At 43.2% G+C, this 17,604-nt stretch overlaps 1 protein-coding gene across 1 annotated transcript in view; it reads left to right on the top strand.

Annotated features, from left to right (window-relative positions):
• Window positions 1-17,604, top strand: part of LOC123765380 (uncharacterized) — a 111,085-nt gene that overhangs the window by 39,055 nt on the left and 54,426 nt on the right. The window contains exon 3 of the mRNA XM_069338401.1: window positions 9,139-9,307. Coding sequence (XP_069194502.1) covers window positions 9,139-9,307 — 169 coding nt within the window. The remainder of the gene's footprint in view (window positions 1-9,138; window positions 9,308-17,604) is intronic.

Below are 17,604 nucleotides of genomic sequence, written 5' to 3'. Positions count from 1 at the left end.
ACCCATCCTGTGGATGGTAGTGGACCCCATACCCATCCTGTGGGTGGTAGTGGACCCCATACCCATCCTGTGGGTGGTAGTGGACCCCATACCCATCCTGTGGGTGGTAGTGGACCCCATACCCATCCTGTGGGTGGTAGTGGACCCCATACCCATCCTGAGGTTGTGGTAGTGGACCCCATACCCATCCTGTGGGTGGTAGTGGACCCCATACCCATCCTGTGAGTGATAGTTTACCCCATACCCATCCTGTGGATGGTAGTGGACCCCATACCCATCCTGTGGATGGTAGTGGACCCCATACCCATCCTGTGGGTGGTAGTGGACCTCATACCCATCCTGTGGGTGGTAGTGGACCTCATACCCATCCTGTGGGCGGAGGATTGACGCCCAGTCAATCCTCTCCGGTCAGGATACGAACCCAGGCGAAAGCGCTGGCAAATCCCTGGTGTGAGTATCTTACCACTGTGCCACGGGGACTAACTGTGTATTATCAACAGTCTTCTATAGCATAATGGGTCCAAGAACTGCAGCACAACATTCTCCAAGCCCAAACAAAATATGAAATTTGTTAAACTTTCCATTGTTGTTTATTTTTGATGCCTCGACCACAGTGTGAGGCATTTGGTATAGAACTGGATTTTGTCTGATTTCTGTTCCTCGAAGTTTCGTAAAGACACTAATGTTATCGTTTAGTGAGTGAGTTCCATTTTAATATATATATATTGGGTAAATTTGTGTTCCCTATTCTGTATCGTCCAGTTTAAAATGCACCGGAGAGTCGACTCAAGCCACATTCTTAATGAAGGAAAAAATCGTTATAAATCGTAATATATCATAGCCCACGGGAGAGAGAGAGAGACGCTACTTCCTCCCCTTCCGACTACAACGTGACTGTCTTATTAGCGAGATATAAGCATGTTAAAAGCCGCAAGGCGCGACAAGCTTCACAGCGCTGTCTGGCAGCGCCTTCCTCACCCCGCTGGCTGGCGCTCAGGGTCGTCCACTCCCCACGGTACTTGTTCAGGGTAAACTTTTTTTTCATCTATTATTATCAGTGATGATGCGAGGCGGCAGTGGCTTGCAGGCGCGAGATGAAGCAAGACTTGCATTGGAGCAGACGATTGCGTGGGTTCGAATCCCAGAGGAAATTATCTGTCGAGATTTATTTGTTTACAAAAGGATTGTACAGGGCGTGGATAGTATCGTACTGGGTATCTGTGGCTTGGTTCACGAGGTGTTTATTGGGCATTGTTGTCAACTGTGTGGCGGTTAAACTGGGTATTTATGCCCTGTTTTGTCTCTGAGTCTTGTAGCACAGTAGTCTACGCCCTCGATTGACAATCAAAAGACCCCTGGTTCAGTTTTCAGGCCCTTCCAGTCTGTCCTTTGAAGATTTTCCAACGTCAAGAAACTGTCGTATTAAGGTGACATTATCCTAACCTACCAGAGAACCCAAAACAGAAAACGGGACAGTATGTAAATTACGAGAGCCGCTTCCATTTTCTAGCACGACGATTTTTGGCCTTAAGTATCTTGAGGTTATCTTGAGATGATTTCGGGGCTTTAGTGTCCCCGCGGCCCGGTCCGCGACCAGACCTGCACCCCGAGGAAGCAGGCCGTGACAGCTGACTAACTCCCAGGTACCTATTTACTGCTAGGTAACTGGGGTATAGGGCGAAAGAAACTCTGCCCATTGTTTCTCGCCGGCGCCCGGGATCGAACCCGGGACCACAGAATCACGTGTCCAGCGTGCTGTCCGCTCGGCTCCTCTATATGTAGAGTATACGTTAAATGCGACGTTCTAGTGGGAGGACGGGTTGTATCAGGACGGAAAAGGTTGGGCACGCTTCATTTCACCAAATGTGCCTGTTCAACTAGCAGCAAAATCTGTTATCTCGGAGTTAGACAGCTGTTGTGCGTTGCAGCTTGGTAAAATACAAATAAATAATGAAATTTTATATGCATGATATTCATCTAATCCAGCAGTCAACGCTAGCAAAGGTATATTTGTCTTTCACAGTTCTTAAGACGGTTATGTATGTTACCAATTTAGAAATCAACGTTGTTCCTTACACGATCAGTAAGTCTCACTAACGGTAGTAGAGCAGGTTATAGAGGCATAAAATAGGCTCAGGGCAACCCGTTCTCGCACTTTCTTATAGTCAATATTGACTTATTAAATAAGTGCATATGTGACATACTAATTTATTGTGAATATTTTAGTTTACCTTGAAAAGCTTCATAGAAAACACCGACCTTACCTAACCTTCTTAGTATGTTAAGATAAGCATTATATTGCTTCGTAATTACAATTATTACTTAACCTATACCTATAATAGGGAGTGAACTCTAACAATCATTTAATTAAGTTACAATTTTAATAAGCTTGTCTCAGTTTAACGTAACATCAACAATTAAGTTTCGAGATTGATCACAAGTACAGTCTCTAAGTTAGGCAATTTACATATACGATGAGCTAATTTTATAATTTGGTTTACCTATCCTGCACGCCGCCGCCCCCCATCCAGTGGGCAGGGATGGATGGGTTACAGTCACCCACAGTAACTACCCACAGTTAGCAAATTGAGAATATTTGACTAAAATTTCTGGTAACAGATCAGTTTGAATAAAATGTTTACATATTTCTTGAACATTTGTTATACAATCGTCTCTGAATTCACGTATCTTTTCGCACTCCATCACATAGCGACGGAGGGTGTGCGAATAATTTTGTTGACACAGTTTACATTTGGTCAGGTCTACATCAGCAGATAATGAGAATTCCCAGAGATACTTGTAGCCGAGTCTAAGTCGAGCAGTAGTAACATCTAGAAGTCTGCTGATTTTATTGGATGATTACGGGGTTTTAGTGTCCCCGCGGCCCGGTCCTCGACCAGGCCTCCACCCCCAGGAAGCAGCCCGTGACAGCTGACAAACTCCCAGGTACCTATTTTACTGCTAGGTAACAGGGGCATAGGGTGAAAGAAACTCTGCCCATTGTTTCTCGCCGGCGCCTGGGATCGAACCCAGGACCACAAGATCACAAGTTCAGTGTGCTGTCCGCTCGGCCGACCGGCTCCCCTGATCCATAGATATGTGGCTCCTCTTGCATAATAGTATGATGATAGATGGAATTACTGGTGCAAAATTTCACTTTGCCTGACAACAGAGGTTGGGTTGAAGTTGGCAGAGTTTACCCCAAACTTACCCATTTATCTTGATCTTTTAAAACCAGCTTATTTACGAAAATTATTGTGCTCAAGATGCTTATAGGGAATCCAAGGCTACACTCAACGTCTCTGACGATAGAGTCCTTGGCTAACTCATCAGTTCAAATAATTAGAAATCGAGTATTGTCGAAATGTCTCTTATGTACGGCCCTAACAAGGGCCAGACACCCTGATTGCAGTTTCACTCAAGCGCTTCGTACTATCGTTATCATTTCCAAGGATATTCTCTCAAAAATATCGCCACGTCACGGTACATGAGCGAAATTTGATGGTCGACTGGTTATGCCAATTGTATCGGGCTGTTATCATCCCCATGAAGCCTCCTGTTGGCAAGTGTTTGAAGGCTACACTTATGCTGTCGTGTGTAAGCTGGACTACTCAGTAATATTCTTGTACAGTATTACTATGTAAATATTTAATGGATAATAAGTAATGTACATAACTACACCAACATTTGTAAGTAATTTTAGATGATTGTAAAATCTATATGCTTAACCTGGGGGTGCCTCGTAGCCTGGTGGATAGCGCGCAGGACTCGTGATTCTGTGGCGCGGATTCGATTCCCGCACGAGGCAGAAACAAATGGGCAAAGTTTCTTTCACCCTGAATGCCCCTGTTACCTAGCAGTAAATAGGTACCTGGGTGTTAGTCAGCTGTCACGGGCTGCTTCCTGGGGGTGGAGGCCTGGTCGAGGACCGGGCCGTGGGGACACTAAAAAATGCCCTGAAATCATCTCAAGATAACCTCAAGATAACCTTCCAAATTGTTTAATAACACGCAGAGGTGCATTTGTTTTTAAGTTTACATAAATTTTATTAAAGTGCCAAAGTAAAAATCAAGACACTAAGATATTTTTGCAGTTTTAATGGATTTTGGCCAAGCGATTGACCATGAATCTAACACAACTTGTTGAGGACAGGAAATCTGAGCAATCATCTCAAGGTCCCACCTTACACTAAGATATAAGACTGAGTACATCTGAGCAGGCTGTTAGACCCAACAGTGCCTGACCTAATCCTCCAAGCATTGCACCGCGGCCCTCAGGGACACTCAAATTCCACGTTTCAGACCATAACTTTTTGGCCAAGGTGATAAGCCTTACGCTCCCTTAAGCATTGAGCACCTTCGCAGATGAGGTTCGAATCTGGGGCCTTGAAACTCGAGGCTAGGATGACGATGGCCCTGTGTGATTTGTGGTTCTTCACTGCCTTGAAAACACCTTGTCGAGCTGTTGTTGTTAAAGATTCGCTACTTGGAACAAAACGTTCCAAGTAACACGGGCTATGGCGAGCCCGTAGTACCTTTTGTGGAGTTGAATTCTTCCCCACCCTTGACCTGGGGCCAGATTCACGAAGTAGTTACGCAAGCACTTACGAACCTGTACATCTTTTCTCAATCTTTGGCGGCTTTGTTTACATTTATTAAATAGTTAATGAGCTCCGAAGCACCAGGAGGCTGTTTATAACAATAACAACAGTTGATTGGCAAGTTTTCATGCTTGTAAACTGTTTAATAAATGTAACCAAAGCCGTCAAAGATTGAGAAAAGATGTACAGGTTCGTAAGTGCTTGCGTAACTCCTTCGTGAATCTGGCCGCTGAAGCATATACTTCATGATTAGGGTTTCACCTCTCTCGCCATGAAAAACACATTATAAGCTAGGTTTCCTCGGTTCTCTGACCCGGAAACACCCCTCTGGAAGGGTGAAATCTTCCCTCGTCAGCCCAGAAAACAAACATTAGGGCAGGAATGGGTAGGGGGGTGGTTCTTTCTCTCCCTTATCACAAAAACGGCAGAGCTCGTACCTGGGAACATCGTGGTGAAGGATCATTAGCGTGACCACTTCTCGTCTCTGGCTGCCTAGCACTCCATTGTTGTGTTCAAGAGTAGTGTGATGAAAAGTAATGCGGTTTGTGGTAATATTGACAATGGTTGTGACGACCAGGATTAATAATGAATAAGATTCTCAAACTTACATTTGATGTTATGATATTCACCATAAGCCAGTTGAAGTAAATATCAACTTATACGAATATAATAATTTTCATTATATATTTTAAGTACGCAGTACTTTTATATATGTACACTAAAGTGTATTTGACTAATAACACTGAAAAGTATACCATGTTGTCAGTTAAATTAATACTGATGCTACTTAAATTTCCAGGATAATTTTCCAAACAAAATTACCTACTGCTGGTCAGTAAACAAATAGTTACCTTAATAACCCTCCAGAGGCTGATAAACGTTAAGCCTAAACCAATTGTGTAAAAAACGTCCATAACAGCCAATATTAATCTATGAAAACATACATAAAAGCCTTGAGTGAATATTGTGAAAAAAATAGGGACACACTGCAAGGGTAACATTGAATACCTTGAGAAGAAGATTCTAATCATGATAATCATGATACCTGCCCGAAACGCTGCGCGTGCTAGTGGCTTTACAAGACTGTAATTACCATATTTGTATCCTCACATTCCTTATGTACATTCTTGTATATGCATAAATAAATAAATAAATAAATAAATAAATCTCAGACCAGTCAGATGATTCAGATGTGAACATAATCCCTTCCTCAGAGCACATCCAGCCCGCCCTTCTGTAAAGTTCCCTTATCTTGAGGTTATCTTGAGATGATTTCGGGGCTTTAGTGTCCCTGGTCCTCGACCAGGCCTCCACCCCCAGGAAGCAGCCCGTGACAGCTGACTAACACCCAGGTACCTATTTTACTGCTAGGTAACAGGGGCATAGGGTGAAAGAAACTCTGCCCATTGTTTCTCGCCGGCGGCTGGGATCGAACCCAGGACCACAGGATCATAAGTCCAGCGTGCTGTCCGCTCGGCCGACCGGTTCCCCTACGTCAAGAATCTGTCGTATTAAAGTGCCTTTATTCTAACCTACCAGAGGACCCAGAACAGAAAACGGGACAGTACTTCAATTTCGCCAGCCGCTTCCCATTTTCTACTAGGATGAGGCTTGGTCTTAGGTAGGGTATACGTACTAAATGCAACGTTCTATTAGGAGACCGGGTTGGCACATAACCCACCCTAACAGCCTTGTTTGGAGCTGAGGTTAAGCTGTTCCCTAACCTCTGGAAAGTTACTAACAGCCTATTGGCCAACTAGCAAAATGTTGATGAACTAACAAAGTATACTTTAGTTCTAAACATAATCCAAGACTTCAGTAAACTTTGTGTATATACACAGATAAGCGAGGTATACATCGATTGATATGGTCTGCCAGACTAAACATGAGGAACAGAAAAAAAGTGAAAATAAGTTGGAACAGGGGCCTGACAGCTAAGTGGACAACGCTCGGCATTCGTAATCCTAAGGTTCCGGGTCCGATCCCCGGAGGAGGTGGAAACAAATGGGCAGTTTCTTTCACCGTGATGCCCCTATTCACCTAAGTAAATGGGTACCTGGGAGTTAGACAGCAGCTTCCTGGGGGTGTGTAACAAAAAGGAGGCCTGGTCGAGGACCGGGCCGCGGGGACACAAAGCCTCGAAATCATCGCAAGATAACCGTGATGAGGATTCGAACCTGTGCTTTATGTATTTTCAAACACACGCCTTAAGGTCCTATGTTGTTGTTGTTTAAGATTTGCTATCTGCAACAAAAGGTTCCAAGCAGCACGGGATATGGTGAGCCCGCAGTGGACTTATTAGGTCCTAGGCCACAAGTTAAAAAAGGATTGCAATCTGGGATTCTACTAAATTCACACAATGAATGCAATGTAGAACAGAATACCTATATCTTGAATAATCGGGACAGTAGGAGCTGTAGAAGATTAGATTTTAAAATAGAATTAAGTGTAGAAATATAAAAAAGTCTATTACAATAATAGTTTTATTATACAACCCAACAATCGTATTCACATAAATGGATCCACATGCCCAGAAGAGGACATTCTTGTGGCGAGTTTACGTGTGTGTGGGGATCAGGTGGGCATTTTCAATTAAGTGTGGCGAAGGAATGTTGATATTATCACTAAGAATTGGTCAACAAGGTATTGGGGGGCAGCCTTAATGACCCCGTATAGGTTACAAGCCTTAACTAGGGCCAATAGAAAACGTTATCAATGATCTTTTCACTGCAACACTTGCAAACTATATTTTTTGGGGTTAGGAGGAAATTTACAATTATTACCAAATAATACCACAGGAAAGTATATAGATATTTATTGACAACACAAGAATTTTTTTTATTAATGAGATTAATGGCTTTCTTATTTTAACTTTTAATTTGTTCTAAGTTCGAAACAAATTTTGTGAAATAGGAAAAGGTAATAAAAAGCATCCTAGCCATCTTTGTCAGGGGTGTCGAATGGTTCCTTTAGCCTAGTAGCCTTCGTCCACGACTTACATCCTAGGGGACCCGAGTTCAATCCGCGAGCAGGACAGACACATGGCCATTTGAACTCTCTGTGAAGAACTCTCCATGAAGAACTCCCCTTGAAGAACTTTCTATGAAGAACTCTCCATGAAGAACTCCCCTTGAAGAACTCTCTCGACACCAACTATCAACACTTTCAATGCGAGGAATGTTACATATGACTGTATATACAGACCCATTCATGAACGACCAACCCACTAATGCACTCATTATATCTGTCTGTCTATGCACAAACAGCTCCTCAAAACTGAAGTTCACATCTCGTCACACAGCTAGACCATCACGTGAGAGATACTAACCAGGAAAACCTAAATATTCGACAAATGACAATTAGAGAGGTGGACATAGCAGAAGTCATTTACCCTAAGCAACAACGACCAATAACCCTTACGTCACCTTTGCTCCAGCACAGACGAGAGAGATCTGTAAGTTAATGCACCAAATGTTCCTTGAGACAATTCCGAAGATCAAAGTATACAATGTTCCCAAGTGTGTATATCTGATGTATATATGTGTGTGTATATGTGTTCTGCGAGTATTCGATGTATGAGAATATAGGGGAGAGAGAGGGAAGATGGATAGATATATATAGGATTACACACAGAAATCACAATTGCGTGATGTATCAAATGAACAAATCCACAAGGGCCGTGACAAGGATTCGAACCTGCGTCTGAGAGCATCCCAGACGCTGAATCGACTGAGCTACGACAGGGTTAAAAGGAGTTGAAACCGAAGTTCTACTGAACTTATTGGATCCTGTAGCCTCTCTGAGGCACAAACCAGGGTTTTACAGGATCCAGTAAGTTCAGTAGAACTTCGGTTTCAACTCCTTTTGACCATGTCGTAGCTCAGTCGATTAAGGCAGCGTCTGGGATGCTCTCAGACGCAGGTTCGAATCCTTGTCACGGCCCTTGTGGATTTGTTCATATATAGGATTATTGAGAGGAAGACGAGTTTAATAGAGTTGTAAAACAGATGAAGGGATGGTAGGATAGGGATTATCAGGAGAAAGCGCCAAGACACCACTGCTATAAAGCACTGGGAAGGGGTCAGGATAAGGATTTGTGATGGGACAGAAGAAAAAGGAATGGTGCCCAACCACTTGTGGGACGGTTGGTGAAGGAGTGAGTGCAACACGCAGAGGTGGTCAAGATTTCTTGGAAATCTGGAAAAGGAGAACCATGGTGGAAGTGTTTGAATAGTGAGAGCTGGAACGGATGGGAGGGAAGGGGGGGGGGGGGGTGATGGGGGAGGAGCCATGGAGGGATGGGAAGGCAGTGCTGGTGGATCCTTTCCTGCAATATGGAAAAGAAAGGTAAACAAAAATCATTGTAATATTTATATATATAGCTCCTGATGTGAAATATAACCGGCTGTGCCCGGGTCTTTCTCCCTCTGTGCATCTTTGTATCACCGTATCCTTCCTCCCTTCTCCTCCTCCCCCCTCCCAAGCGCCATATATCAACGGTTCATTAACTGCCATATCTCTCTGTCCGCTGCCTCCAGGGCGTGACGGACCCCAGGTGCCAGGCGCCATATGGCAACTTTCCGGACGCCAGCCGCTGCGACGGGTACATTTCCTGTTGGGGTGGACGAGGCTTCTCCCAGCGGTGTGGCACTGGCCTCGTCTTCAACTCTGTCACCAAGCTCTGCCAAGCTGGCACCAGTTGTCCAGGTGAGTGGTGCCTCATAGGTACGTGGTGAGGTGTGTGGTGAGGTGTGTGGTGAGGTGTGTGGTGAGGTGTGTGGTGAGGTATAAAACATTATCTGGTTAGGCTACTTTTCTTTCAGGGATTTTGTTGGCTTTTGTTTTGGTCTTGTGTTGATGTGAGGGCGGCCATCTTTGTTTGGTTTTGGCGGGAAATGTTGCTTGGGTGATTTTTTTTTTTTTAGCATTTATTGTGTATTGAAAAGGAAGGAGATGGAGAGGGAGGGAGGGAGAGGAAGGGAGAGAAAGGGATGGGGAGGGAGGGAGGGAGAGGGAGACAGGTTGAGAAATACATCCTTCTACTCTTCTCTTCCTCTTCCTGTTTCATCTCTCCTTTTCCTTCCTGATGTGTGAGCCTGTGGCGAGAATCACACCCTCCCCCCCCCGTCTCTCTCTCTCTCTCTCTCTCTCTCTCTCTCTCTCTCTCTCTCTCTCTCTCTCTCTCTCTCTCTCTCTCTCTCTCTCTCTCTCTCTCTCTCTCTCTCTCTCTTTCTCTCTCTCTCTCTCTCTCTCTCTCTCTCTCTCTCTCTCTCTCTCTCTCTCTCTCTCTCTCTCTCTCTCTCTCTCTCTCTCTCTCTCTCTCTCTCTCTCTCTCTTTCCTTCTCTCCCCTGTCCCCGTTGAAGCCACTAGAGAGATGATGGCCTTCAGGTAAATTCAGGTAAATATGCACACACACAATACATGTGTAATTGTTCCACAACATCAACAAAAACAACAAAGACAGAGGGCAGGGAGTCTGGAGCAAGTACAGCCACTGGGGGGAGGGAGGGTATAGGGGGGTGACACAGACAGCCTGGGGGGACACAGACAGCTGGGGGGGGGGGGGGAAACAGACAGCCTGAGGAAGGGTTAAGAGGGGCCTGTCACCCCTTGTCGTGACCAGCTCCTCAAGGTTGTACATAATAGTGGTAGCAAGCCATGAACCTTCGACACACACATCAACCTCGTCCCAGAGTTACGAGGGATGGGGTATGAAGAGCGTCCGAAGGAACTGGACCTGACGACGCTAGAAAAAAGAATAGAATATGATAGAAACATATAAAATACTGAGGGGGATTGACAGAGTGGACATAGACGAAATGTTCACACGGAATAGTAACAGAACGAGGGGACATGGGTGGAAGCTGGAAACTCAGATGAGTCACAGAGATGTTAGGAAGTTCTCTTTTAGCGTGAGAGTAGTGTGAAAATGGAATGGACTTAAGGAACAGGTTGTGGAAGCAAACTCTATTAATAATTTTAAATCTAGATAGGGAAATGGGACAGGAGTCATTGCTGTAAACAACCGATGGCTGGAAAGGCGGGATCCAAGAGTCAATGCTCGATCCTGCAGGAACAAATAGGTGAGCACACTTGGTGAACATAATAATTACGAAATATTGGAAATTTGATGCCAAAATAAACACGAAAACTGCGTTACGCACTTGTAAGATAATAAAGGACACTGGAGAATCATGATTCACGGTGTAATGTTTTAAACGAAAGAGTTATCGAAGCTAACTTTAAAAATTTCCCACAAAATGTGCGAAAGGCGAGGCCAGGCGCTACAACCCGTTCTCACTGTCTGCAAGGCATCCAATTTAAAGTCATTTTTACTGACTTAAATGTACACAATTCAATTTTAAACTGAAAAGATAAAAATTTTATTTTTCAATTGGTTACTAATAATTTAAAGTACGCAGTCAGTTTTGTATAAGTGTTTGTTCCGTGATAGTTGATATGCGATATACACAAAGTTCACTTGAATAGTGGACTATATTTATACATTCTTCAAGTAGGCTTGATAGTGGGTCAGTAAGCGATTGTGGTGTCTTTAGTAACCCTCCAGAGGTTGATAGGTCTTAATAACCCTCCAGAGGTTGATAGGTCTTAATAACCCTCCAGAGGTTGATAGGTCTTAATAACCCTCCAGAGGTTGATAGGTCTTAATAACCCTCCAGAGGTCGATAGGTCTTAATAACCCTCCAGAGGTTGATAGGTCTTAATAACCCTCCAGAGGTCGATAGGTCTTAATAACCCTCCAGAGGTTGATAGGTCTTAATAACCCTCCAGAGGTCGATAGGTCTTAATAACCCTCCAGAGGTTGATAGGTCTTAATAACCCTCCAGAGGTTGATAGCCCTTAATAACCCTCCAGAGGTTGATAGGCCTTAATAACTCCAGAGGTTGATAGGCCGTAACCCTCCAGAGGTTAATAGACCTTAATACCCCTCCAGAGGTTGATAGGTCTTAATAACCCTCCAGAGGTTGATAAGTCTTAATAACCCTCCAGAGGTTGATAGGCCTTAATAACCCTCCAGAGGTTGATAAGCCTTAATAACCCTCCAGAGGTTGATAAGTCTTAATAACCCTCCAGAGGTTGATAGGCCTTAATAACCCTCCAGAGGTTGATAGGCCTTAATAACCCTCCAGAGGTTGATAGGCCTTAATAACCCTCCAGAGGTTGATAAGCCTTAATAACCCTCCAGAGGTTGATAGGTCTTAATAACCCTCCAGAGGTTGATAGGCCTTAATAACCCTCCAGAGGTTGATGGCTTTAATAACCCTCCAGAGGTTGATAGGCCTTAATAACCCTCCAGAGGTTGATAGGTTTTAATAACCCTCCAGAGGTTGATAGGCCCTAATAACCCTCCAGAGGTTGATAGGCCTTAATAACCCTCCAGAGGTTGATAGGCCTTAATAACCCTCCAGAGGTTAATAGGCCTTAATAACCCTCCAGAGGTTGATAGGCCTTAATAACCCTCCAGAGGTTAATAGGCCTTAATAACCCTCCAGAGGTTGATAGGCCTTAATAACCCTCCAGAGGTTGATAGGCCTTAATAACCCTCCAGAGGTTAATAGGCCTTAATAACCCTCCAGAGGTTGATAGACCTTAATAACCCTCCAGAGGTTGATAGGCCTTAATAACCCTCCAGAGGTTGATAGGCCTTAATAACCCTCCAGAGGTTAATAGTCCTTAATAACCCTCCAGAGGTTGATAGGCCTTAATAACCCTCCAGAGGTTGATAGGCCTTAATAACCCTCCAGAGGTTGATTGGCCTTAATAACCCTCCAGAGGTTGATAGGCCTTAATAACCCTCCAGAGGTTGATAGGCCTTAGGCCCAACATAAAAACAAAAACAAATCCCAAACTTAAGATCTCTGCGTCTGTGAAGTCAGTTGCGGGCGTCCCTGAGGTCCGCTATACAGATCTCAAGCCCAATCGTGACGGTGAATAGCCCATTACACCCTTCCCTGTCACAATTATACACTAAATACATCCTGTATGGACGTTTTGCATCGTGTATGAGGCCTGTAGGAGTGTCTATAAGGGGCGTATGATGGCAGTTTGTAAGGCCTGCCGTGTCATCCTTGAACGATAGACTCGGTCGTCTATCAACGAGTCTGATGATTGCGTTACTTGGAGGAGGTGATAGGCCCAGCTTCCCTGGACGTCGATAGGCCTTCATATAAATGTATAATATCCTCGATATACAAGTGTATACAACACACTAGCCATATGTATACAACACTGCCACAAACTCGCCATATGTATTGATACATATATTATATGTATTGATACAACACCTTCAGCATTCATATTTATACTCAACACTCCATACATAGGTATTCAAACAGACGATGAGTCATAATAACGAGGCTGAAGATATGATGAGACGACGATGTTTCGGTCAGACCTTCTTGAGGTTATCTTGAGATGAAATCGGGGCTTAGCGTCCCCGCGGCCCGGTCCTCGACGAGGCCTCCTTTTTGTTACACACCCCCAGGAAGCAGCCCGTAGCAGCTGTCTAACTCCCAGGTACCTATTGACTGCTGGGTGAACAGGGGGGCATCAGGGGTGGAAGAAACTCTGCCCATTTGTTTCCGCCTCCACCGGGGATCGAACCCGGAACCTCAGGACTACGAATACGAAGCGCTGTCTACTCAGTATTCAACAAGTTGGTCATCCATAAATAAGCACACTTTTAATTTATCTATTAAATTAATTATACATAAAATTTATAGCGAATTTCACTTAGCAGTTCAATGTATTTATATATCTCATCTGAACGATCAAAATCACCAAAGTCTAGTTTCCAACTGTGTCAAGAAGAGGGAGAAGGGGAGACTTAATTAAATACGCAAGACCTACTGACAAGAGGGAGAAGGGGAGACTTAATTAAATACGCAAGACCTACTGACAAGAGGGAGAAGGGGAGACTTAATTAAATACGCAAGACCTACTGACAAGAGGGAGAAGGGGAGACTTAATTAAATACGCAAGACCTACTGACAAGAGGGAGAAGGGGAGACTTAATTAAATACGCAAGACCTAAATACGCAAGGCTGCCCGAAACGCTTTGCGTAATAGTGGCTTTAGGCATTGTATGTACTAGCTCTATCTATAAAGCCAACAAACTTTGTAAAATCTCTTTATGTATGTACATTACCTAAATAAAAATTATTATTATTATACCTACTGACAATTCGGGATTTGGTCAAATCGCCAACCGGTTAATTTTGTGTACAATGTGACTTGAATCTGAAAATTCTTCTAGCTCGGTGTTTTATTTATAAACAAAAATCACTCCGTACGGGTGATGTTGTAGTGTCCTCTAGGCTGTGTACCATCTGACTGTTGTTGTTGTTAAAGATTCAGCTACTCTGAACAAGTTCCAAGTAGCACGGGCTATGGTGAGCCCGTAACTTACCTGGCACAGGAGCGGGGCGCCGTCTGGGTGCTGGTACCAACCTCATACACCCATAGGACGGTAGTTCCTAGTTTCTCTAGCTGTTTCTTGAAGGTCTGTATGTATTTGTGTATATAACACCAGCGCGTAATATACTGAAAGTCTTATATATAACTTAATAAGCCGGATTGGTTTGGACTTAAGGATTATCAACCTCTAGAGGACTGTAGTGGCTATCACAAGAGTTATCTTCCCAACAATATACTCTAGTTTCAGACATATTTAGATATCCTGAGCTCTCAGAATATGCTATATAAATCAAAAAGCGAAATACTGCAATAGACCAACATATCACTATGTTAATAATATTATTTTTAATTAATGTTTAGGTCTAACTATCAAAAATTTATGTACAAGTATTGCTTATAATTTATTTTATATAAAATATTACAGTTTTTTATTAAAATTTGAAGTGTAATTAACCCCGTTATAAGATAACGCATAAGGAAGTGCCTTCCATAACCAAGTCCAATACCTATACCTATTATAGGTTAGGTAATAATTGTAATTACAAAGCAATAAGATGCTTATCTTAAGATACTAACAAGGTTAGGTAAGGTCGGTATTTTCTATGAATCTTTTTAAGGGTATCTATTATGTTAAGTATGTCACCTATGCACATATTTAATAAGTCAATATTGACTTATTAAATTTGCGAGAACGGGTTGGGGGATCCTCATTATAATTACTTTCACAAAATAATCGACTGGGATGATTTTTCAAGTATGTTTAGCGTAAGTATGGGAAGTAATTATGTACAGCGTGTGTGTGTACTTACCTAGTTGCGCTTCCAGGGGTTGAGCTCTGGCTCTTTGGTCCCGCCTCTCAACCGTCAATCAAGTGGTGTACAGATTCCTGAGCCTATTGGGCTCTGTCATATCTACTTTTGAAACTGTGTATGGAGTCAGCCTCCACCACATCACTGCCTAATGCATTCCACCTGTTAACTACTCTGACACTGAAAAAGTTCTTTCTAATGTCTCTGTGGCTCATGTGGGTACTCAGCTTCCACCTGTGTCCCCTTGTTCGCGTCCCTCCAGTGTTGAATAGTTCATCCTTGTTTACCCGGTCGATTCCCCTGAGGATTTTGTAGGTTGTGATCATGTCCCCCCTTACTCTTCTGTCTTCCAGTGTCGTAAGGTGCATTTCCCGCAGCCTTTCCTCGTAACTCATGCCTCTTAGTTCTGGGACTAGTCTAGTAGCATACCTTTGGACTTTTTCCAGCTTCGTCTTGTGCTTGGCAAGGTACGGGCTCCATGCTGGGGCCGCATACTCCAGGATTGGTCTTACATATGTGGTGTACAAGATTCTGAATGATTCCTTACACAGGTTCCTGAACGCTGTTCTGATGTTAGCCAGCCTCGCATATGCCGCAGACGTTATTCTTTTTATGTGGGCTTCAGGAGACAGGTTTGGTGTGATGTCAACTCCTAGATCTTTCTCTCTGTCTGTTTCATTAAGTACTTCATCTCCTATTCTGTATCCTGTGTCTGTCCTCCTGTTTCCACTGCCTAGTTTCATTACTTTGCATTTACTCGGGTTGAACTTCAACAGCCATTTGTTGGACCATTCACTCAGTCTGTCTAGGTCATCTTGTAGCCTGCTAGTATTATCCTCTGTTTCAATCCTCCTCATAATTTTTGCATCGTCGGCAAACATTGAAAGGAACGAATCTATACCCTCTGGGAGATCATTTACATATACCAAAAACAGTATAGGTCCAAGGACTGACCCCTGCGGAACTCCACTCGTAACGTCTCGCCAATCTGAGATCTCACCCCTCACACATCTACTCGGATTGAATTAAGAAATGAGACATAATTCCATTTTCAATTTTGTGAAATAGACGCAGTTTATATATAATTATTAAGCCAAAATAATTAAGGATATATTTTTCGTTAACTTATCTTAAAATTAACAAGCAAATATCCCACCATATTTGCCTCGTAGCCTGGTGGATAGCGCGCAGGACTCGTAATTCTGTGGCGCGGGTTCGATTCCCGCACGAGGCAGAAACAAATGGGCAAAGTTTCTTTCACCCTGAATGCCCCTGTTACCTAGCAGTAAATAGGTACCTGGGTGTTAGTCAGCTGTCACGGGCTGCTTCCTGGGGGTGGAGGCCTGGTCAAGGACCGGGCCGCGGGGACACTAAAGCCCCGAAATCAACTCAAGATAACCATATAACCTCAAGATAACCATATCAATAAAGCACAACTAGAATAAGGTCACAGGAATTAAAAACTAACATAAAAACCTGAGAGTGACAACTAAAATATGTCATGAGACCCGACTCTCGACGACAGTGTGTGAGCGACCCATCGCTTCCTCCCCTCAAAAGATGACGCTAAAAACATTAACAAAAAACGCGGACCACAATGTCGCAAATACTCGTTTTCGTGGGCTTTGCTCTACCGGAAATGCCGTTCAGAAAGGCACGGGATGATATGGGTGAGCTGGCAGGAAGCGTAGCGTAGCATGGCGCAAATAATTGGTGAGACCTTGGGTAAAGAAGCAAGGGGGGAACAATGACCTTGTTGTCATTGCTGAGGACGGGCTCACTCCTGGGAGGGAGTTTACCCAAGTTACCATAGTAAAAAGAATTTTACAAATTCTTTTATTGTTATGTAAATGCGTGTTAAATTAGGCCTCTTTAGCCATTGTTAGTTATCCTAATTACTCGAAAAGCGGCATGATTTGATTATACATCTCAGTTATGGGCGCAATTCCATAGAATGGACATAAATTGTTCGTCATCCTAAACACTCGAAAGAGGGCATGATTTGATTATACATCTCAGTTTGGGGCGCCATACTATAGAATGGACATAAATTTACTCGAACACCTATAGGGTGCACTGCACTCTTGAGTGACTGGCTATTCTGATCTGCACCTATGATGTACTCAGGACACCTAATAAGACTAAATATTATTAATAATGCACTCAGGATGTTGAGACGAGTGAAAACACTGTCAAACTACCTTGGTTCCCCATTAACTGCATTGTTGTGACAGAAAACGATTCCTCTATTAATCCGATGATAGTTATCATATAGTTAGAAATGCTTTATTACAATAAAGGTCATGATGATGAATACCAAAAATATCTCTCCTACCATGAGGCATCTCTCCTACCATGCCTACCATGATACATCTCTCCTACCATAATACTACCATACATTGTCGTGAAGCAGAACTTCAATATTTACTATACCTCGGGTAAAAAAATTCTCATCTACAAACTATAAATTCTACATTTAATCCCCTCTGCACCTTCCTCAAGAACAACCTGGAGATACTCTATCTACCAGGTAGATACTTTCCTTACAGACAAACAGCGTGTTTCGATCGTGTTATGCGAACATTATTTCTTATATCGTGTTATCCGAACATTCCTTATATCGTGTTATCCGAACATTTCTAATATTGTGTTATCCGAACATTTCTAATATTGTGTTATCCGAACATTTCTAATATTGTGTTATCCGAACATTTCTTATGTCGTGTTATCCGAACATTTCTTGTATCGTGTTATCC

The sequence above is a fragment of the Procambarus clarkii genome, chromosome 5, assembly GCF_040958095.1.
Source record: "Procambarus clarkii isolate CNS0578487 chromosome 5, FALCON_Pclarkii_2.0, whole genome shotgun sequence".
NCBI classification, from domain to species: domain Eukaryota; kingdom Metazoa; phylum Arthropoda; class Malacostraca; order Decapoda; family Cambaridae; genus Procambarus; species Procambarus clarkii.
The sequence above is the reverse complement of the archived record's forward strand: the minus strand, read 5'-3'. Positions and strand labels throughout refer to the sequence as shown.